Consider the following 13,789-nt stretch of genomic DNA (forward strand, 5'->3'; position numbering starts at 1 on the left):
AAACGATAATTTTCGAGGGAAAAAACACATTGGAAAAATCAATATTCTTTAAATTTCCGGCCGAACCAGCTATCAACGTAATATGTTCTTTCTACAGAGTATTCGTTTTTCTTTTATTTTAATATACCGCAATTACACAATTAACTAATTTAATTATTTAATCATCATATCACCGTACGATCGCGATGTACCCTATGAAGGTACATGGAAAATCCTGTTTCACCCATCAAGATATCCACCGAGCTGGATGGGTCTTGAACCGGCCGACGGTGAAGTCACTTTCTCTCGAAGTCCCTACGGCAACTCAGAGGCGGCTGGCGGACCCAGAGTCAAAGACCTCGGCAGGTCGGCATCAGAAGATGCCGCTACAGCTGTGTTCCGCCGGTGGATCGAAAGGTCTCTTTATGCACGCATGCGCGGATCGCGAGTAGCTGTTTGGAAAAGAAGGGTGCTGGCTAACAGGCCGTTGTCTGGCCAAAGGCGCTAGCAGTTGCTACCGGCCCCGCTCTCCATCCGCTACCATGACAATTCTTCGTGCCGCACCAAGTGCACCGCGTCGCAGTAACACGTTTAAAGAGCGCCGTTTGACGCCCGACTAATGCCCGCGTCGCGCCGCGTCGCGCCACGAGGAGGTCGACCGAGATCCGATCGTCTCGGGTGGGCCGTCACGGTGCCGGACTCCCAGCGATTCGCCGACCAGTTCGGCCAGACGCGCTTCTCCTGGGCGTGCTGCTGTTGATTGTCAGCGTGGCGGAGCTGTCGCGGAGCGTAAGAAACGCGCAGGAGAGCCAGCGAGCGAGCGAACGAGCGAGCGAGAGCGAGCACGCGTCGTGGGTGCTCGGGTGAATGACGGGTGTTGTGGTGGCGGTGTTGTTGTGACGCGTGTCTTGTCGACAGCCACACGTTGGCCGACTGGCTGTCAGTTTCGGAGCACCGTCGTGCACCGCGTACGAGCGGAACGCCCGCGTAAGGTACGCGTCATAGGCAGCTACTCTCTCGCTCTTCTCGGGGTCGATCGATGCGCCTCGTCGAACCCACGTAGGTAAGGCGCCCCGCCGCTCCTCTGAGAAGTCTAGCCGCGATTTCGAGTGCTCTCTCTCTTCCCCTCTCTACCTCTCTCTCTCTCTCTCTCTCTCTCCCCGTCTCTCTCACCTTCTCGTAAAAACTAAAAGTGCCGCGTGCGTTCGGAACAAAGTGCAAAGCTGAACGAGTACGCGGCATCGATCGCGGGTGAGACGGTCGGGACATTCTGAACGGCTCTCTCGGCGAAAAGGTCAGAAAGCCCCGTGTGCCACGGGAAAATTCAGCGAGGTCGAGCGACCTACGCCGGGTCTCTTTCTCTCTCTCGTTAGAGAGGATGCGACGTTGGGACACCAGGTACTCGGGACTCGAACGGGTGTCGATACTATTCGAACGACTGGTCGGAAAAGTCGGGATCTTTCTTCACTCCGCGAAATTCTCAGCTCAGCTGCGGAGCTTCCGGCGTGCTTTCTTCATCGCACCGCGCTCCAAAGTGCACGCGAGAGACCGAAAAGCGAAAATCGTGGACACGCATCATCGATCGCGTGGATTCGCGGGAACGTCCGAATCGGCCGCGTAAAATTTACGCCGACTCGGGGGGAGGGGGCAGTGTGTCGCGGTGGTTGGGCGAGAAATCGATCGTCGGCACGCGTGCAGATGTAGACCAGCGAGATTTTCTCGAGCCGCCCTCGAACGGGGGAGCGCGGAGAGCAAGGTGTGGTGGAAAAGCGAACGTGTCCTTATGCTTCGCCGCGTGCTAATAGCGCCGGTACTCTGTATATGTGCATACGCGTCTCCCGCGCTCGCGTACGAGATCGAGAGAGAGAGAGAGAGAGAGGAGAGAATGAGATAATAGGCACTGGTCTCGCGTTCGTTCGTATAAATATTTATCCCGTCACAGATTGATCGTGCATTTCTCTCCGCGCTGGAGTCCGATAATTCGATGACGTAAAATCGACGTTTGCGTAACGCGCTTCCGCGTGCGCCGAGATTACGTTTGAATTCTCCTCGCATCGGAGGCCCGGGCGTTATATGCGGAAACGTTGCAACGGGCGCTTGAAATGTGTGTCGCGTTAATAACAGTTCGGCTTAATTGCGGCCTTTCTAGTTTTCTCTAGTAGACACGCTCTCGTAGCGCCCAAGGACGACCAAGGCGCGGCTGTGTGATCTCTCGAAAATATGTGTAACAGGTGCGAAGGATCACACCGGCGTATATCGTACATCAACACACTCTCGATACATCCACTCGTCACTCGTCTGGCTTGAACGTGTCGAGGCTTGCCGACTAATTGAAATGCCGGAATGAACGGCTCGGGCTCCCTTCATTTCCGCGCAATAACGGATACGATGCGTGTCAATAATCGGCGAGATAGCCGGCGCGAGGAGGCCCGATAATGCACAGCTTCGACAGCTCTCTTATCTGGCGCTGATTCCGCGAGCGTCACGCGATTCACGGGAAGGGAATGCAAGGGGAATGTGATCGCGCGCGTTTCCTCGGGAACCGGCGTCTCGAGGAAGAGAGAAGAAAGAAGGAAAATCCCTTCGCTTCCACCCTGACGATCTCGGCGTCTTCTTCTTCCGGCCGTGCCGTCATCGGCTCGATGAGCAAGAAGAAGAAGGCGCGAGAACTCGCCGCCGCCCTGTTTCCGCATACCTCGCGGTATCGGAAGCGTCCGGCCATGAAGAAGCAGTTCGCCGCGGTTCACGCCCTTGCGTATGCGCGTCGTCACATCCGGGCGACCTCCAGCCGCGGCTGATTGTGCGCGCGCGGGGAGAGTTCAATGTCGGAGGGAATCCCGGGTTGAAACGCGTTGAATTTCTCCTGGAGAACTCATCGGTGTCGCGCGCATTTAGATCGGCGACAGTCGTCCGCCGGGTGTGATTAACCGTTTGTCTGACATGCATTTTAGGGGCCGATCCCGAGAGCAACTCGATGTACGCCGCGCCGCTGTCGGTCAATAGGGTGCACTGGTGCGCTTCAGGGCGAGCCGGAGTTTCCTCGGGCGTGCCAAGCCGCTCGCTCCGAGACGAATTGTGACAGACGGCGGCGAACCGCAAGTGCCGCGCGGTGGTGACGACGCGAGACGATGCGACGCGCCGCCGCCTCGCACGGTTGATAATTCGCGCGAGCGCGCGCGCGCTCGTCGCAGACGATACTCTCTCGATGGACGGTGCTGATCGCGGTGTACGTGCATACACACACGCATCCGACATATATGTGCCACCAGGTGCGAGAAATCGACTGTCCGCGATTGCGCGTAGGGCCACGCGTTCGAGCAATCGAGAAACGAGATATATCGTATGTTATCTCTTTCTCGCGTTCGGCTTGGGACGGTTTAGCGTGTGAGAGAAGATGTTCAACTTTATGAAGAAGGCCGCGGAGAAGGACGACAAGGAGAAGCGGAAGCGCGAGAAGAAGGAGCGGAAGGATGTCAAGAAGCGCGATCGCAGCAGCATGTCCGCGGAGGAACTCCTGCGATTGGACGAGGTGAGAGCGAAGGATCCCTCGCGCGAGGCCGTTCTCTTTTTCCCGTCGTGACCGAAGGCGCGACAAACGATATACTGTTTTCCGGGCGCGCCGACGCGTGATCGCGCGTTCCCAACCGCGCGAGTTCGATCGCGAAATGCGCGCTTCGTTATCGCGATCCGTCCGATGACAACGTGGGTGTGCGCTGATATTGCTTATGATTCACGAGCTGCGCGCAGATATCTCGCGTACGAACTGTATTCTCATTTCATTATCGTCGTTGAATAGCAAACGATGATGATGACGTCATTGATAAACGGCCGTTTGAAAGATGCGCATGTGGGTGCGTGTGTCGCGTGCACAACGCTTTTCGAGCGGGCAATCGTGCCGGGAAATTCGTAGGCTGCGTGAGTAAGCTTCCGGAAACGGTCAATTTCTCGTTCAGAAATGCCCATCTTATCTCGAGAGAAGTCCCTATCTTTTCCCGTAGATTCGGTATTGTCGGTTGGATGTGGTCTCGCGCGATAAGAAGCACCGATCGTATGTGTGCCCGTTGTACATTTACGAAGTAAGAATACCAATATTACGTACAATATGGAACGCGTCATCAGCGCTGCGTTGTTGAAGAAATAAGAGGAAAAAAACAGATTCTCTTCCTTTCTTTCTCGAACCTCTCGATGTCTCTCTCTCTCTCTCTCTCTCTCTTCCTCGATAGTGTAGATTTCGAGACCGCGGTCCTAAGCAAACAAATCCCGCTTCCGCGGCACGAACGACGCTTATTTATTAGCTTTGCGCGTTTTTTCACCCGCAGGTTCGTAGGTCACTGAAGATTCCTGGTCGCCGGAAGGAGAAAGAAAAGTTACCGAGCGGCATCACTGCGGATTACAGCGCCTCGTTTTTCGCGCATCTCGACCGCGACCTCCTGGACGCCACGCAGAACACGCCGGGCCCGGGGATCAGCGCCGGCACCAGCTGGACCACCAGGACACCCGACGGCCTCACCCAGAGTGACTCATCCGAGGCGTCCCTCACCTCGCTGACAACGACCACGACTACATCGTCAACGACGACGTCGCACGTCGGCCAATCCGGCAAGAACTTACCCCCGTTGCCGCCGAAACCGCCCAAGCGGGGGATCCTCAAAGGGCCCCGTTTGAGCATCAATAACGCTGCCGTGAACGTACTCTCGGAGGAGAACGTACTGCCGAACGGCACCGAGACGAGTTACCAGGAAGCCAGTAATCTGTTAGTGAGGAACACACTTCAGAACGAGGTGATCGCTTATCAGAACGTGCCGGCGCATCTCAACAGCGTCCTGAGCAAGGACGAGGTCTGCAGTGAGGAGGAGACCGTCTGCCAGACCACGTGGCGTGTCACCGCGCAACAACAACAGTCCATTCAGCAGCACTATCAGCAGCAACAGCAACAGCAGCAACATCAAATCGACGCTAAACTGTTGCAGGTTAGATAACGGCTGACTTTCTCTCCCGGCGATCCGCGCATCGGTGCCGCGGTGAAACCTCGTTATTACGTGTTTTCCGAAACGTCGCGTTACGAGATGCTGAGAATCGGCTCGTTTGAAATTGAACGCCAACAGACGACAATAGGAAGTTTCCTTGAAAGCGATAATTTAGCCGGCGAAAGTGAGCTCCCTTGCGATTTTTCCGCACGAATTCATCGAAGTGTTCTCGTCATTTGCGACTAGAATGAACTTTCCAAATTATGTATGGTTTCGTGTCCAATTTTTTATTATGTAGATAACTTCGATTAGTTGCAGATTTTAATTTACCTTCGCGCGACATAAATATGTTGTAAATGTTTCACTATTAAAATGAACGCTCCTGGTCCCTCGTCGCTCAATTGTTTTATTTGAGGACGTCAGAAGCGAGAAGAGGCATGCTTGAAATTCACGATAAATACATTGAAATAAGAGGACACGCTTATAAAATGTCTTGTGATCAATCGAGCACGTTTGTTAAATATTCCGAAAACTGTTCTTTTGCTCGAACAGTCAATAAATAACTGTAAATTTACTGTGACATTCAATCTTCTTTCTTCATTTTTTCGTAATTTTGTCGTCTTAGTTTTAACGGTTATTTATTTATTATTGAAGCAAAAAAAAGTTTACGGAATATTTCCCAAACGTGCTCAATCGATCACAAGTGTCATTTTATGGATGTATCCTTTCAACTTGATGTATTCCGCAAGAATTTTGAACATACGTTTTCTTGCTTCCAACGTCATTAATCAAGATAGTCGCAGCGAGGAAACAGAAGCCTTAAAGTAGTCGGTCTGTCAAACCATTTTCTTAAGAATTCTTTTAAATTTTGGCTCCATATTGATGGAAGTATTATCTACACGTCTTTAGAAAACGATTGATATTCGGAAGTTGAGATATTCACATTAACACCCGCGATATAATTCACCTGATATAAATAAAGCATATAAATAAAGTTTTAATGAGAAAAATTTTAAAAACAAGCAATATCTCCGTGTTTGCAGTATTGCGTGTACATTTGTCTTAATTTCGCGCTCAAAATTAACATTTATTGCTTAGATACTTAAACGAAGTTATATAGGAAATATGTTTCTTCAATAAATAATAAATATACGTAAGGGCCCCTTAATATCGCCACAGAAAATCCGGCACTGTACGAACTGCCTCGAAAATTTACTTTGCGGATCTCCGAACTAACATAAACAATTAGAAGCTAGACGTGTCATATCGAAATACCATATTCGTCATTAAACACGCAGGTTGTCACCAGCGCCAGTCCGTCCGCGGATTCTTTAACGGACACGACGAACTCCAGTTTCGCGACGCCGCCGTTCAGCCTGTCACCGGTCGGTGAGTCCCAGGGTTTCTCGCGGTGGCGATCGTCGGTCTCCTTCGAGGAGCAAGGGATCGAGCTGCAGCTCCCGGAGATCGTGCCTCTCGAGCTGCCCGAGCCGAGGGAGCTGACGATACAGAGGCAACCGCCGCCGCGGAATGACTTCGGTTTCTCCCTGCGTCGCGCCGTGATCGTCGAGCGAACGGCGAACGGCGTCACGCAGATGAGGCCGGTGATCTTCGCCGAGCCCGGCGCCTTGGTGCAGCACAACAACGACACGGGCCTCCTGCCCGGTGACAGACTGATCGAGGTCAATGGCATCAACGTGGACGACAAATCGCGGGAGGAGATAATCGATCTCATTAAGAGCTCCGCCAGCAGTGTCACAGTGAAGGTAATCTTCGTTCTGATATATAATCTAATGGATTCTGTGCACCCTTTTGTACGAGAGAGATTCATCGCCAAGCCCGCGCTCGTCGAGCGACGAGAGTGTGTCGAGGGACACGTCTCGAGCGTGAAAATAAAAAAAAAACTGCGCGAGCGACGGTACTTCATACTTCGTTCCATTTTCTCCATATCGATCGTTGTTGGACAATTCACCCTCGTCCCTAGAAAACGAACCTTCCTCTTGCCAACTAAGCAGCAACCGATACATTAGCATAAACAAGTCCAAATTCAGTCGCGTTCTTTATTTAACCATTTTCAACGACCGGGCACGCTAAAACGGCAACGAATTGCGCTTTACTAAAAAAATCGATTATCAGTTACCGACGATTAGCTTATCGCCCGTGTCCCGTCAGGCATTTCTTACTATTTCTTATCGCGTATGCAGCGACAACCTCGAGGTCTTGAAAAAAATACCGTTAGGAAAACGCGTGTAAATATCGTTCGGTATCGTGCAGGGAAACCCATAGCGAACGTGGTGAAAGGCATGGAGGAATCCCTCGGTTCCTCGGAGGTCATGGAAAGGAGTCGATCGAGCGTCGTTTCGTGGAACTTTGGACACGTGACTGCGACAGTGACACGCACATCGCCCGTTCTAATCAAATATACAACGCCTCGCACTCTACCATTTTTCACTCTCAATTAGAATGCGAGAAATTCTCTCCGCCCCCCTTCCCTTCGATGGGCATCTTCGACGTAGCGTCGCATTTATTACTCGGTAAAGCGGCAAGATTCGCACGCGACTCTCGCGTCTCGCATAAATCGGGCAACCGGGAGCAAGAGCTACACGTCGATAGAACCCGGATAGGTGAACGCGTCGCGCTGTCGTCTACCCCGAATTGAAGCGAGCGCGCGGAAGGTGCGGACGAGCACGGCGGGACCGGTGATCGCCATGCGATGCCGGTTGGTTCATTGCCACTGCTGGCACAACGAATATAGCGGGATTGCGTGTGAGTCACGATCCGTAATAAAACTATACGCGGGGCGAGAGTGTCGCGTGAAAATAGCAGCCTTACCGAGAATCCGATCCGCTTCCATCGTCACCGAGCGAGATACTACAAATCGACCTCGGGAGAGCGCGTTCTCCCTCCAAGGTGGAGCCCGAGGGAGCCAGTCTCGGCTCGGCTGGAGAACGCGGGTGAAAAAGTAAAAGGGGGTCTAGGCGCGGGAGATGCCCGCGCGTCTCTGACCTTGCCCCGTAGCTGCGGAATGCTAAAAATCCCGGCGCGTTTTCTCTCTCTCTAGGCAGAAACAAAATATGTAATTCCGTCCGTGCGTCGTTCCGTTCTCTCCCTTTCACCGCGATCGGTACGCGCGAGCGCGCGCGACTTTAATCTCCGGGGTGGATTGAACGGCTGATCCGGAAATTTCGTGCATCGACGCGCTTCGGGGAACATCGGGGAATCGATACGAGGTTTAAATGCGACACGTGTCTCTCCCTTCGTGTGCTGTGTATCGTCGTTGAGGCGTTCTTCTCTTGCGGAAGACGGCGCGTAAGAGATGACAGGGTGAATAGAAGCCGGCTTAAACGCGTGGAAAGCCGAAAATGCTGCGTCTGTAAAAGGACAAGGTCGAGAGAGAGAGAGAGAGAGGAAATGAGCGTAAGAGCGAGGGAGAAAGACAGAGCAGAGGGGGAGAGACCGGATGCAATTCGCTTACAAGCCGAGTCTGCTTCATCAAAAGCGCGTGGAGTGTGAATCGGAAGCCCTTAAAAATCCTTTACGAGGCTTAAGTAGCAATGTTTCTTCTCCACGTCATTTTTATTCCCAATAGGTATCTGTCTCGATAAGCGGCTGCTCGGAATCGAGAATAATCGCGTGCAACCAGCCGAGAGTCTTGCGGTGTATCAGAGCGTGACGATACTCACTTGAATTCGCAATTCTCATTTATCACCGCGGGAACTCCTTCATACTGAATGACCACCGATGTAAGCGGTAAACACCGGGAGGGAGGGGGCATGTCTATCGGGTGTCGCGAGCGTCCGACGCGCGTACGTGGAAGAGGAGAAAAAGAGAGAAAGAGGGTAGGGGGACCCGGTCCTCGTTCCCTCCCCCTCTCTTTTCGCGGCACAGCAACGTCGGCAGAAGGAACGTGACGTGATTTACATACTTATGTATAGGTAACCCGTTGGCAGGCCCCTCTCGGTCAACATCCTGCTTCCTGTTCTCTGTGCGTTGCGCGGCCCCGATGTGTCGGGCCGCGTGTACGCACGTAAGTCGTGCGTATGCACGTGCCCGTTACACGCCCGATAGACGAAGTGCGCGTATCGAGCAGGCGGACACGTCGATAACAGGCGGTGCCGTTCGTAACGGTGATTAATGGGAATTAAACGGCCGGTGAGGGGTATCGACGAGGCGTTCTATGTGCATTTCATATGTCCTCGTTAATCCCCCAATACCGAGTACATATTCGAGGCAAGACCGGATCGCCAGTAATAAAACTGTAAGACCGATGCATTCAAATGGGTGATTTCAGAGCGTCGTATGTGGAAAAAAAAAGCAGGTTTATAAGCGAATTAACGAGATTGCGTGGAATCGTTTTTCCGCGCACACGTACGCGATTGAGGTATTATTACAATAGAAAATGATTATATGATAATTTGAATATATATACTGAGTGAGAGACGATAGTTATCACTAGTATTTGGAACATCTTCGAAAAATGAAAATATTTTAACCAAAGAAAGGAGGACCGACGGGCCTGTAAGATATGTGGCTAAGCGTCATCATCTTGCAGATATATTAATATTCTTAACGTTAATATTTAATGGCATTAAAACAATTATGCTTCGGTCCTTACAGGCTCATCACACTTCTTTCTTTCTTTGGTTGAACTAGAGTAGAGCCGTTTCAAATGTGAAAAATATTTGATTAACGACCGGACGGAAACGAAAAAAAAATCGACATTTATAGAATTATATTTCGAATGTTTCAAGTGACCATTTAAGGTCACATTCAAGTGATCACTAACGTCAGTGTCATTTCTGAGAGATAAATCTCCCTCCTATCCTCTATATTTCGAAGATATTCAAGGTGGTAATAGTTATTGTCTCACCCTATATATGTATGTGACATTCGTGAATATTCATTCATTCTTACTCGTAAGCAAGGAAAACATGTTCGCATAATAAAATATTTATTGATTTTTACACTCTTTACGAATATCGTGCGTATTTAGTCGCCTGTTTGTCTACGAGTAATTCGCCGCCTTATATTTATGGATATTTCGCGTGACGTATTCAAACGAAAATGAATCTCACCGCGATCGCCGTATCGTGCGATACAGCTGAAGGGCGTGCGTGAAGCGCAGGTATTACAGTATTAACGTCGATTTTGTTGCAGGTGCAACCGGTCGCCGAGCTGTCGGAATTATCGAGACGCGGCGGCTGCGACGGGCGTCAAGTCGAATTGGCACCTGCGAACATTCGTGGCGGCACGCTTCGCCGATCCGGCAGTTTGCGGTTTCATCAAAATACAGTAAGCCTGCCTTTACTTTTCATCGACGCGCTTAAAACTTACATGCTATAAGTCAGCTCCGTCGGGTCCTGCGGTATACGCGAGATAGATAAGTAGAAAACTATGACGGATTATGTTTTCACTCTTGAGTCGATAGCACGGGAACATCCACGCGATAAAAGAGATAATTGAGAAATTACTCGATGACTTATATCATTTAAGTTCTCGCTGTTGCAATACCGCGACACGCTTGAATTAGCGATCATCCGTTCGCATTAGGAAGCTTTTCGTCCCTCCGTTCACCTATATACTTGCGATGCATCTCTCGTAGTTTCTACAATTTTTACAATAATGTCGCAACACGCAAAAAGTAGGCTTCGAAAGATAATAAAGACCCGTAGCACCGAAAATGTGCGCGAAATATAGTCAACTCGACGAAAGAGTCAGCGTGAAGAAATAAGACGACACAAAGGGCACGGAGATGTAGCGAAGTGCGCGATGGGGCTGCAGTGTGATGCGGTAGAAAGGAGATAGGAAGACAATAGTAGAGACGCTCACTTTCCACCCACATTCTCTAGAGCGGCGCAGTGGCATAGCAATCGCATAACGGTACATCTGCCGACTGCTTCGTACCGTAATGCCTCGTTTCCGCCGAACTTCGAGTTGTAAAAGCCATGGGCGTAACTCATTGCGAGACAATTTTTCCCCGCTGCTGTTTCTCGCCTGGCTAAAATTTATCACAATTTCGGTGTATCGTTTAAAGGTCGAGCCGCGAGCGCGTTGCGAATTGTTATGTATTGACAGCTGTAGATTTTATCCGAAAGAAGTTGCTGTTGGAGTTAGAAAGCAATCCGCATTGATCCGGGAGCAGCATATGTCCGATACAAGCAGAATCGAACGATATATATGCGTATTTTCATTGTACACACGCACACATTCGCTGGAAATTCGCTTTTATCCCCGTGGCTTCCTCACTGGTAGTCGAGAGCTTGCGGGCTTTCGAGCTGCCTTCATTAAATTAAACTGTCACGCGACATAATACGCATTCCTGCTCGATATCGCGGCGGGATCGAAGCGCTCTGACAACTGAACGAGCCAAGAATCGTATACGGTATCGTATTCGCGTTTCTGAATTCTTTCAGTAACAAAGAAACGTCACGATTCATATTACGACCGACACGGACATTCAAGCGTAAACTCGGCGTCAGAAATCAGAATAAATAATATCGAAGGTAAGAGTTTTCCACAGTTTCATGAAATGGGAATCGTGTTTGAACGTTATTATTAACTCTTCGTCATACACTGCTATCTCCTCTGTCTTGATGATAATTGTGAAAACGAGATAATATCTGCCTTATCAAATCCGTAAGCACTTTAGAACTAGCAACGTAGGCGATTTACTTTTATAGAGAATCCGACAATTTTTCATTCGCGACCCCAGTGGGACGAGTTGCGTGAGCCTTTCTAATTATTACGCATGGGCCTCAAAATTTCAAATATAATTGCCAATACTGCTCAAACGGCAGACAGACATGCAACTGTCTGATTTATGAAACGGAGAGGAGCCGACGTCGCGGACAGCCATTGTCGTTCGCACTGCGCAATTTAGATGCATTTGACGTGAGCAACGACGTGTCGTAATTGGCAATTAGTTCTAACAAAGTGCGACTTGTGTCGGTGTTAAAATGCACAGCGGGATGACCCGATGGTCCTGTACTGACGGTCGGTAAAACTGACAGTGTATAGGCAGCATAGTGGAGAACGTGCTGCCGACATGCCGCTGTGGGGAACAGCGCGAAACCGAGAGCAGTGCGATTCCGTCCACTTTGCGACAGAAGCACTTTCGTCAAAAGCTCACGGCGAAAATGTGGAGAAGAAAATCCTGTCATTTTCGCGCAACATTCTCGCAAACATCCGTCCAACTCTTACACCAAGAGGCAAATTAAATTAAATCCTAAATCAAATCAATAATTAACGCTTCATCACCGGCGAAGGAATGCGTGTCCCGAACGGAAGGAATTTTTCTGCGAGCTTCGGAAAAGTCGCAGAATTCGGAAGTGAAACTTTTTTCGATATTCCCGACATTCCGGCCACTTCGACATCGCGAAACCTTGTTTCTCGACGTAGACGAAAATCGAGCGTGGGGAAATCGAGGAGCAACGAGCCAACGAGCTCGAGCTTCGCCTCGAAGAACCAGAGAGTGACGCGCGCCTGACGGCGCTGCTGATCTATGAACCGGTAAATGCCGCGAAATGCAGATCTGCGTGCGACCGCGAGATATGAACGTGGTAGTTACAGAGAAAGAGAGAGAGAGAGAGAGAAATAGAGAGAGGAGAGAGAGACGGGCGCGGTCCGCGTGCAACGTCCGTAAAGCTCCGCTCTCTCACGGTGCGACGTGGCGGCTCAGGAGGCGGCCGTGGCCGCTGCCGCCACCATCGGCTACGTGTACGTAAATGTCAAATTACGTAATTAGAATTGCATGTTACGCGCTACGTAGTGAGCAATTACGGCGTTACCGTCCGTAGCACCATTATTATCGTGCCCGCAAGGAAGGCACCTTATAACGCTCGATAACATCGCCGATCGCCGGCGGATCCCCGCTGCGTCACGTTGCCGCCGATTGCCTGTCGTAATATGTAAGCCAATAATGCATATTTCTGCGGCAAGTGTACTCGCGGCAAGAAACGCGAGCGAGTTTCCTTTATCATCCGGGGAATCGCGTCACCGTTAAATCGTCGCCTCGCTCGACAGCCTACGATCTCTGACACGCCGAAGACGTGTCTAAGCGCCGCACGTGTCGTGAATTTACTCCGCAATTCTCCCTCGGAACGGTGGCATCGCGCCTATAAGCGAATCAACGATAAACCACGGCGCGGAGCCCTAGGAGCGATGCACTTATGGGTGCAGTCTCACGGAATGACATCAGCCCACAAATATCGGGTGTTCGATAAAAAAAAAAGTGGATTGCCCACGCGAGCAAACGGCTGGCTTAACGGCCGGGAGAGTTTAACGGCCTCGTCGTTCGGGCGCGTCTATGACTTTGTAAACGCGTTGCCGCGCGCGGCATACCGCGCCGATGAGACGCACGTGAGCGAACCGCTGAAATTCACGCATGTTGAGCGCTGACGGAAAAATATGAATAACGAGAGAGAGAGAGAGAGAGAGAGAGAGAAAAGATCGTTCGCGCACGTCGTTTAATTTTAAACGAACCCGAAGCTTTAATCCGATGACTGACCGCGCAGATATTTCCGAACCGAGTATTCGAGAGAGGTGTCAAGCTGGAATCGGCGGAATCCGTTTAAGCCGCGAAATCCGAAGAAAACGGACGAATCGCTTAAACTTTCCATCGGCGTCGTGTTATTTCGCAAAAATGAGTAGCCACGAACGCGGCTCCGCGAATAAATTTGCATGCAGCGATCAGTGGGCAAATGGCGAAGTCGGTCGCCGCATTCGCGAGAACGCGACGTCGGCGCGGCACGACGGGCATAATTTGAATTTTATGCACGTAATCGCGGTGGCATGGGAGTTCGCGCGTACGCACAAACATACATGCGTGCACGTGCGAACTCCCA

At 50.7% G+C, this 13,789-nt stretch overlaps 1 protein-coding gene across 1 annotated transcript in view; it reads left to right on the forward strand.

Moving 5' to 3' along the window:
* The first annotated feature begins 3,292 nt into the window (after positions 1-3,292).
* The window catches only part of LOC106742891 (unconventional myosin-XVIIIa-like), a 50,417-nt gene continuing 39,920 nt past the window's right edge, over positions 3,293-13,789 (forward strand). Inside the window, exons 1-4 of the mRNA XM_014616249.1 lie at positions 3,293-3,508; positions 4,299-4,949; positions 6,245-6,712; positions 10,104-10,238. Of these exons, the coding sequence (XP_014471735.1) occupies positions 3,374-3,508; positions 4,299-4,949; positions 6,245-6,712; positions 10,104-10,238 (1,389 nt within the window). The 5' untranslated portion in view covers positions 3,293-3,373. The remainder of the gene's footprint in view (positions 3,509-4,298; positions 4,950-6,244; positions 6,713-10,103; positions 10,239-13,789) is intronic.

This window comes from Dinoponera quadriceps, unplaced genomic scaffold (genome assembly GCF_001313825.1).
Source record: "Dinoponera quadriceps isolate SergipeBrazil2010 unplaced genomic scaffold, ASM131382v1 scaffold3, whole genome shotgun sequence".
Lineage (NCBI taxonomy): Eukaryota > Metazoa > Arthropoda > Insecta > Hymenoptera > Formicidae > Dinoponera > Dinoponera quadriceps.